Genomic DNA, 9,055 nt, shown 5'->3' with positions numbered 1-9,055 from the left:
TTTGCTTATTACCCTTCTAACAGCAGTGTTGCCGGTTTCTTGGGTGAGATGTTGAGTGCTGGTCTTGGTATTGTTGGTTTTAGTTGGGTTACTTCTCCAGCTGCCACCGAGCTCGAGATGATCGTTCTTGATTGGCTCGCCAAACTGCTCAACCTACCCAAGGAGTTTATGTCCAAAGGTAATCACTTCAAAACAGTACAAAACTTGTTTGCTTGTATTATAATAAGACCTTAGACCTAATAATAAGTGTGACTTGATTGATAAATATATTGTAGGAAACGGAGGTGGAGTGATACAAGGGTCAGCTAGTGAAGCTGTTCTCGTTGTTCTGCTCGCAGCCCGCGATAAAGCCTTAAGAAGCGTTGGCAAAAACACACTTGAGAAGCTCGTTGTCTACTCCTCTGACCAGACTCATTCAGCTTTACAGAAGGCTTGCCAGGTGCGTTTTGCATATTTTGAAATCAAAGAGTCTTTTGTAAAAAAGGAAACTAATTTTCTGCTGGTTTATTGTTGACAGATTGCTGGAATCCATCCGGAGAACTGCAGAGTGCTAGAAACCGATGCCTCTACAAATTACGCTCTGCGTCCAGAATTGTTTCAAGAAGCTGTTTCTCGGGATCTTGAAGCTGGACTGATTCCATTCTTTTTATGCGCTAATGTAAGAACTAGCCTATTGATTACTTACCCTCTTGACTTGAAGCATGTCCTCTGAAAACTTCATTTGTTATATTCCAGGTTGGAACCACTTCTTCAACCGCCGTTGATCCATTAGCTGCACTGGGAAAGATCGCTAACGTTAGTTATTTTCACATTTCCGAAATAGCTTCGTAGAAGAAACTTTTAAGGCATAGAAAGTACAACTGATGCTATTTCTCTTGCTTCATTTCTCAGAGCAATGAGATATGGTTTCACGTGGATGCAGCGTACGCTGGAAGTGCTTGTATATGTCCAGAGTACCGACAATACATCGACGGTGTGGAAACTGCAGATTCTTTTAACATGAATGCTCACAAATGGTTCCTCACTAATTTTGATTGTTCACTTCTTTGGGTAAAGGTATAGTATAGATCAGTACTCTTTCAATCTCAAATTCTTCTTTCTTTCTCTCTTTACGTACGTATATAAGAAAAAGATTAATATTTGGAAAACAGGATCAAGATTCTCTCACTGAAGCGCTTTCAACTAATCCAGAGTTTCTCAAAAACAAGGTAAGAAATATTTTGTTCTTCACCAAAAAAAAAAAGATTACTAGTCCTAATATAAACTTTATGTTTTTGGCCAGGCCTCTCAGGCAAACTTGGTTGTTGATTACAAAGACTGGCAAATCCCTCTCGGACGAAGATTCAGGTTCTTTGCTTTCGCAGAAAATCAAATTTGAGATTTCTGAAGACTAGCTGGATCTGCTTTACATTTGCATAGATACACACAATCTGAGTTTTGTTTTGTTTACTGACAGATCATTGAAACTATGGATGGTTTTACGACTCTATGGAGCTGAGACCTTGAAGAACTACATAAGAAACCATATCAAACTGGCTACAGTTTTCGAACAACTTGTCTCTCAAGATCCTAACTTTGAGGTAACTGTTACTCTGTTAGAAAAACTTATTCTGGAAAAAGATTCTTGCAAGAAGGTGAATAAGCGGATTATTCTCGTTTGCAGATTGTCACACCTCGAATCTTTTCTCTTGTCTGTTTCCGCATTGTGCCTGCAAAAAACGATGAAAAGAAGTGTAATAACCAAAACCGCAAACTCCTAGACGCAGTGAACTCTTCAGGGAAACTCTTCATTTCTCACACTGTAAGTGAATTGTCTTTCTTCTTCTTGTTCTTGTTCTTTCTAGATATTGTTGTTAATCAATTTATATATGTATCTGCTTTGCGTGAGTAAACAGGCTTTGTCGGGAAAAATCGTACTACGTTGCGCCATAGGAGCACCATTGACGGAGGAGAAGCACGTGAAGGAGGCGTGGAAGGTTATTCAGGATGAAGCATCTTTCTTGCTTCACAAGTAAACATGATATGAAAAAACAAGAATAAAGCTGTTTTTGCCAACAAACGGAAGCTTTTCGGTTTGGTTTGGTTTAATTTGATTTGATAATAAAATAAAACAAGGTGCATGTCGGTACACTTTAGCACGGTGATCTTGTATGTACGTATATCTATTTGATTGTGGTTAATTTACGTAACTAATAATAATATAGAAGTTTGTATTTTATTGTTAGAGCAAATCCAATGGTACACCAAATGTTGCTCTAACTCTATATTTGGTATAAAACCTAAAATACCATCTCTAATTGTGTTTCAATTTATTGCTCGAAAAATAGAGAAATGAATAGTGTTGCTCCAAACTATAAATTGTTCCCTCAATTTTGATATCTTCTGATTTTATATCTAAACAAAGTTATATAATTAATAGTTATATTTAAATAAATTTATATTAAAATCATCGTGATCAATGATTGTGGAAAATAAATTTATATTAAAATCATAGTTATTAATAATCACAGTTACTAAATTATATAATTAATAGTTACACTAAGATAACTTTAAATAACTTCGTAACTAGATTCTAAAGAAGAGTTATAGAGCGATATGAGCGATACTAGGGTTTTGAGTGAGGGTGAGGCTAGGGTTTTGAGTGGTGGAGATCAGGATGCTAGGATGGAGGAGGCTGGTGGGGGGAGCAGGCCGCCTGGAGACCCACCAGATGCACCAGGGTCGTGGGTTCAGAAGGTGACAGGAAGTTGTGGGGGAGGGATGTTGCGACCAGAGGATGTGTTGGATGATGACTTTGTTACAACAAGGGTGCGGTTGGAGTTTCCGAATGGTGTGGCTGGGGAACCGGTTGTCACTATCGGAGAGGATGTTTTGGAGGCGATGAATGGTTTGTGGAAGCAGTGTATGATTGTCAAGGTGCTCGGGCGATCTGTGCCGGTGGCTGTTCTACATCGACGCCTCCGTGAGTTATGGAAACCTAGTCGTGAGATGTTTGTTATGGATCTGCCCCATCAGTTCTTTATGGTTTGGTTTGAGTCTGAGGAAGATTACATGGCGGCTTTGACAGGAGGACCTTGGACGATATTTGGTAGTTATCTCTTAGTCCAAGCTTGGTCGCCGGATTTTGATCCACTAAGAGATAAGATCACCACTACGCCGGTGTGGGTTCGGTTATCTAATATCCCATTGAACTTTTATCATCGATCCATTTTGATGGCGATTGCCAAGGGTTTAGGGAAACCGCTTAAGGTTGATCTTATCACGTCGAATTTGGAAAGGGCGCGGTTTGCTCGGATTTGTGTGGAAGTAGACTTGAAGAATCCGCTCAAAGGGACAGTATTGATTAATGGTGAACGGTACTATGTTTCGTATGAGGGCCTTTCGACCATTTGCTCCTCATGTGGTTTGTATGGTCATTAAGTGCATAAGTGTCCGCAAGCAATTCAACAACGTACCCAAGAACGAGCGGAGGAACGGGAGTTGGAGCAGGTAATTTCTCCGACTGTACCACGTCCGGAGATAGTAGAAAGTCGGAATGAAGATACTTCGGTGGGGGATGGTTTTACTTTGGTCTGATATAACGGACGGCGGCCGGTTCACCTGAAAAATATTTCGGGAGTAGTTCCGGTGAGTGGGAATTTAAGGAAAGGAGTGAATATTCGGGAATCTCAAAGAAGGAAAGAATCTATAGATGTCCCGATCTCGAATAGTTTTGGGAGGTTAGTAGAAGATTTGGACAGCTCGGTGATTAGGGAAGATTCAAATTTGGAGGCTAATAAGGAAAATCGAAATACGTTGAATTTTGTGTCTCGTAAGAGGAGTAAGGCGCACGGAAAGCAGATGGTCTTTGGATCGCAGGACATTCACCAAATGGGCTTTCAGGGGAAGCGAGTTGGACAGGGTAAGGCCCATGAGAAACAAAAATAGAGATCGCAGCCCAAACATTTGAGGGGCCTAATCTTTGGCCCAATAGGGGTGATGCAGGTTTTTCTGCGAGTGGTAAACGTTTGCGGGTGGACACGGAGACTTCACAACTCAGCGCGATGTCGGTTGACCGGAGTACTGTGGCTGCCGTAGAAGGAGGAGATTCCGAGTCCAATGGACCAGTTGAGGAGATGCTGCTGATGATTGATGGTCAATCTAAAGAGTTAGTGGTGCTTGCGAATGAGGCGGAGGGAACGGTTTGACATTTTTCCCCGGTGATTCTTATCTTCGATCAGATTCTACTCATGAATTGTTTATTCTGGAATTGCCAGAGGCGAACAAACCCAACTTTAGACGTTCGATCCGTTATATTTTGAAAAGATTTAATTCGGATTTGTTAGCAGTCTTTGAGACTCATGCTAGTGGGGATAAGGCAGGTAGGATTTGTCATGGTTTGGGTTTTGAAAATTCATTCCGGGTTGATGCAGTAGGCCAAAGTGGAGGTTTGTGGTTACTATGGCGAACTGGTATGGGGGATGTGGAGATAGTTAGTTCGTCGGATTAGTATATCTATGCAAGAGTGGTACAAGGGAAGAGGTGTTAAACCTTGTGGTGGTTTATGCAGCTCCATCTGCTAGTCGTCGAAGCGGTTTATGGGCTCAGCTTCAAGGTGAGCTTGCTGATATTGCAGGACCTCTAGTAATTGGTGGTGATTTCAATTCTATTGTTCGCATTGATGAGCGAACGGGTGGCAATGGGTGTCTTTCACAAGATTCTTTAGTTTTTGGAGAATGGATTAATGAGATATCGTTAATTGATATGGGTTTTTGGGGCAATCAATATACCTGGAGACGAGGGAAATTGGCTCAGACGTTTGTGGCTAAAAGATTGGATCGCATGTTGTGTTGCGCCCAAGCACGACTAAAGTGGCAGGAAGCTTGGGAAACACACCTGCCATTTCTCTCCTCGGATCATGCGCCATTATATCTTCAACTGTCACCGGTGGTTGGGGTTCTTAAACTTTGATAAACAAGCTTAAGAACCCAAAAAATTGCTAAACAAAATATGGTTTCTCCTACTGAGGAGTTAGTGTATTTATAGAAAAGTAGGAAACTAAACCGAAACAAACCAGATTAAAATAAGACAAATTAAAGAAAACCGGAACAAACCAGATTGGGTTGCAAAAATAACGCGTGATCGACCACATGATCAACCAATTGGCCAATCAAATTCCCAGAATGATCGACCAACTGGTCGATCGTCTGTTCAGTTGCTCAAGTCTAGGAGTCTGGTTAAGTCTGGCTCGAGTTGATCGACCAATTGGTCGATCGGTTGAAGTGCGAGGTCTGGTCAAGTCTAGTCCGTGTTTGATCGATCATTTGATCGACCATATGGTCGATCGTTCTGTCATGTGGCTCCAGTCTTCGTTGTGGTTGTATATACGTTCACTAAAACAGGTATAACTCTTTACACGCACATCCAGTTAGCCTGAAATCACCTCCATTGCAAAGATAACTAAATTTCCAATAGTATTGATGAAGAGCTCTGAAGCTAAATATGACAACCCATCCCGTGGACCCCACTATCCCACCACTAGCCGCCCCCACAGACCCCAAGCTAGCCTTGCAGGGCATCGATTTTAACCCCTCACTATGGATAGGAACTATTCATCCAAATCCACCAGTAGGTTATTTGTACGTCAGGCATTCCTCGAACCCTGGTACCCACCCTTTAACAACCTTCCCACAGGACTAATTGCCACCAATTGATTTGGATGTCCACAGTGAGGGATTAGGATCGATGCCCTGCAGGGCCAGCTTGGGGTCTGTTGGGGCAGCTTGCGGTGGGCTATTGGGGTCCACGGGTCTGGTTGTCATTAAATGAGGAGATGGCTAAGAGTACTAATATGATACTTAGTTCAATCAATTTTTATGTGACAACCCGTCCTGCGGACCCCAATAGTCCACCGCTAGCCGCCCCAACGAACCCCACGCTGGCCCTGCAGGGCATCGATCCTAACCCCTCACTGTTGATAGGAACTATTCATCCAAATCCACCAGTAAGTTATTGGTGCGTCAGGCGTTGCTCGAACCCTGGTCCCCACCCTTGAACAACCTTCCCACAAGACAAGCTATCACCAATTGATCTACTGGTGGATTTGGATGAATAGTTCCTATCCACAGTAAGGGGTTAGGAACAATGTCCTACAGGGCCAGTTTGGGGTCTGTTGGAGCAACTAGCAGTGGGCTAGTGGGGTTCACGGGATGGGTTGTCACACTAAATTTGAAGAAAAAGTCTTTATATAAGTCAATATTTGAGAGACTACAAACTGGTTCCGAATCATCAATCATTTTCTTTGCATCCAAATGTGTGTCTTCCATTATATTAATCTGAAATGGTTTAAAAGACACACAGAACACACCAAAATATAGACAAAGACACTATAGGATCTCTAAAATAAAAGAAGACTCACTCAGACACTAAATGAAACAAAACACAATGAAAAGACTAATGAAACATAATATAATGGAACCTAACAACCATGAAAAAACAATAAATATAGAGTATATCAGAGTTTGAACCATTCATGTTTGCTTAGTGGAAAATGTTCAGAAATATATATAAGAAAACAATGAGAAACAAGCTAAGTGTCTATGATTGAGAACGTATTTGATATTCTTAATTAATTTGAATCACTGTCTAAAATTGGAACTCTTAGGTTCTATATTCATTGATTTTAATAAGAAGTGCCAGGGCAAAAACCTCTCAGGCATGATTATCGAGGGACATCACTCGAACAAGCTTTTTGGCATCAGTGTAGCAGTTGCTCGCCTGCGTCGGGATCCCTTTTATCCTCTTCTTCCTCGATTCGTTCTTTCTTCCTTTATTTTTAACCCTTTGAAGCTTTTCTCTAATTTTTGCAATTGTTGTCATATGTTTCGAACCTTGTGAAGTACCATGTCTTCAATTGCTTCGTCTCCTGTCAGATGTGGAATTCAAAGCGTCAAAGGAGGAATGAGGGATCCGATGAACTCTATGCTCTTAATGATGACCAAAAAAGAAACGAAGCTTTGGAGCTCCTTCCAGAACTCTGACCACGGCCACCGTCTCTTCCCGTCGGGCTTTTTATCATCGGAGGTGATGCAAATCCCTCCACCACCGTTCTCGGGAAGCCGCAGATCTCACCAACCATTTTGGCCAGTAACAGAGAAACTAGGGTTTCCCTTAACGGGTCCTTTTTCTAACTTCGGCCCAACTCTACTTATAAGGTCCATGTCCATCAGCCTCTTAATCTTAAACACAAAAAAGCCCAGGTCCAATTTAAAACTTTGTCTCTTGCGTTTTATGGATGTGTCTCTTAGGGATTTGTGGTATGGGAGTTTTTGCTTGAAGAATTTTGTTTACTTGCCCTTGATTCGTTTTTGTTGGGTCTGTAATGGGGGCTTTAGAAATCTGTCTATTTACCATTCCCCCTTAACCCCATTTGACGAATTCACCACCTCTCCCCCTAGCTGATACAACTCTGATCTCAATATGTCTTACATTGTCGAAAATTCTATTCACCTCAATTCCTTTAGGCCTTTATGTCTCTGTTTTGACTGGTGCAGAACACCACATTAGCATAGCAAAAGACCTTCTAGGATGGCTAGGTAGATACTCTTGTCATGTTCAGATAGAAAATTTGAATCACACCCCCCTTGAATCCCCCAAACCCTTCTCTAACCACTCGTCTAAAGCACTGAAGCTCGGGTCTGATCTCTTATCTCAATGTCAAGCTGACTACAAGATTTGTGTGGAATTCCTTAACCTCCATGACCTTTGGTTTCAAGTGAGGGAAGACCCACCTGCTTTGTTACAGTTTTACATTCATCGTTTGCGTTTCCCGATCGTAGCTTCATCTAGAGCCTTGAGATTTGTTTGTGAAAGTATGAAGGAACTTACTCCAATGCTTGTGAACCTTCTCTTGATGGCGAGGAACCCTACATGTGTCCCATCAGTGGAACCCTTTTTCAAAAGCTCTAATGCATTTCTTGCGCGAGCCGTTGATGACCATTCGTTGGTAGAGGATGTCGAGAAGCCTGTCTTCATAGTCAAATCCGCTTTGGTCCCAAAAGATATTTCAATGAATGCAAGCCTTTCAAAGTTGAGCATCACCTTGGAAAACTCATTGAGCCCTTATCGTCTCTTTTCCCATTGTATTGCCTTTTCTTCAAGTTGTATGAACTGTCCTCTTTTGAGGTTTTAATTTGAATGAAAATATTGTTTGACAAAAAAAAGTTCTATATTCATTATCCCTTTAGGGATTAGATTCCTTCTATAAACAACAATTAAATTTCTATGAGTTCATCGGAACATATGCATTGGTGGCGGAGACAAAGCAAATACAGCAGAGGCGAGAAAATTCGCTGGTTGAAAAAGAAGAACGAGATAGAATCATGGGTATTTTCGTAGATACATCACAAAAACTGCATTACTCAGTAATTTTTAACCAATGATCTATTATCCTATATGCACAATTAATTAATTGAGAAATCATTTTGAAAACCCAGTTAAGTTTTGTACCTTACGTTTTCAACTACATTATATGCAGTAACATCACTTTTTCTACTTTACTCAATTATGTAACATATATAACATATATATATTTATTTCATTCACTCAATTTTACCTTCTTCTTTTTTTTTTTTTTTGAACGAAAAAGACCTTTCATTAGAAATTTGGTGTTCTTATACAAGAGGATAGGCTCCTTTGCCAAAAGATCTGCTTGTCGATTCTGTGATCGGAGAATGAAATTAAACGAGCAATAATTAAAAATCGTGGATAGAGCAAGGACACCGTGGAGAGTCCCATGAAATTCCTTTAGGTGGAGCTTCTGATTAAGAGCTTGGACCAGCATGAGCGAGTTGGAAGCGAAAGATATTCTTGTGATGTTCGATTCAATTGCAACTCCTACCGCGGTAAGAGTTGCCAGTGCTTCAGCCATCAGGGGGGAACCAACATGATTCATCGAGGTTGAGCCTTCCCCTTTCACCTGATCGAACTGATCTTTGATCACCCAACCTAATCCGGCGGCGTCGTCACACCAAGATGCATCCGTGAAGCATACAAGGTTTTGCCTGTGGGGTGAGGG

General features: G+C 41.3%; 2 protein-coding genes across 3 annotated transcripts in view; both read left to right on the top strand.

The window, feature by feature from the left end:
• LOC104701856 (tyrosine decarboxylase 1) overlaps positions 1 to 2,224 on the top strand; it is a 3,629-nt gene extending 1,405 nt beyond the window's left edge. The window contains exons 5-14 of one of the 2 annotated variants that reach the window (XM_010417615.1): positions 62 to 178; positions 276 to 439; positions 518 to 658; positions 736 to 795; positions 892 to 1,056; positions 1,152 to 1,208; positions 1,283 to 1,347; positions 1,457 to 1,580; positions 1,664 to 1,801; positions 1,896 to 2,224. In XM_010417615.1, the coding sequence (XP_010415917.1) occupies positions 62 to 178; positions 276 to 439; positions 518 to 658; positions 736 to 795; positions 892 to 1,056; positions 1,152 to 1,208; positions 1,283 to 1,347; positions 1,457 to 1,580; positions 1,664 to 1,801; positions 1,896 to 2,015 (1,151 nt within the window). In that variant the 3' untranslated portion in view covers positions 2,016 to 2,224. The remainder of the gene's footprint in view (positions 1 to 61; positions 179 to 275; positions 440 to 517; positions 659 to 735; positions 796 to 891; positions 1,057 to 1,151; positions 1,209 to 1,282; positions 1,348 to 1,456; positions 1,581 to 1,663; positions 1,802 to 1,895) is intronic. The other variant, XM_010417623.1, reaches the window with a different exon arrangement.
• LOC104710904 lies at positions 2,596 to 3,420 on the top strand. Its single transcript, XM_010427558.1, has one exon. The coding sequence runs from the start codon at positions 2,596 to 2,598 to the stop codon at positions 3,418 to 3,420; it is 825 nt and encodes a 274-aa protein (XP_010425860.1).

Source organism: Camelina sativa, chromosome 1 (genome assembly GCF_000633955.1).
Source record: "Camelina sativa cultivar DH55 chromosome 1, Cs, whole genome shotgun sequence".
Taxonomy (NCBI): Eukaryota; Viridiplantae; Streptophyta; class Magnoliopsida; order Brassicales; family Brassicaceae; genus Camelina; species Camelina sativa.
This window is presented reverse-complemented; position numbering and strand designations above follow the sequence as displayed.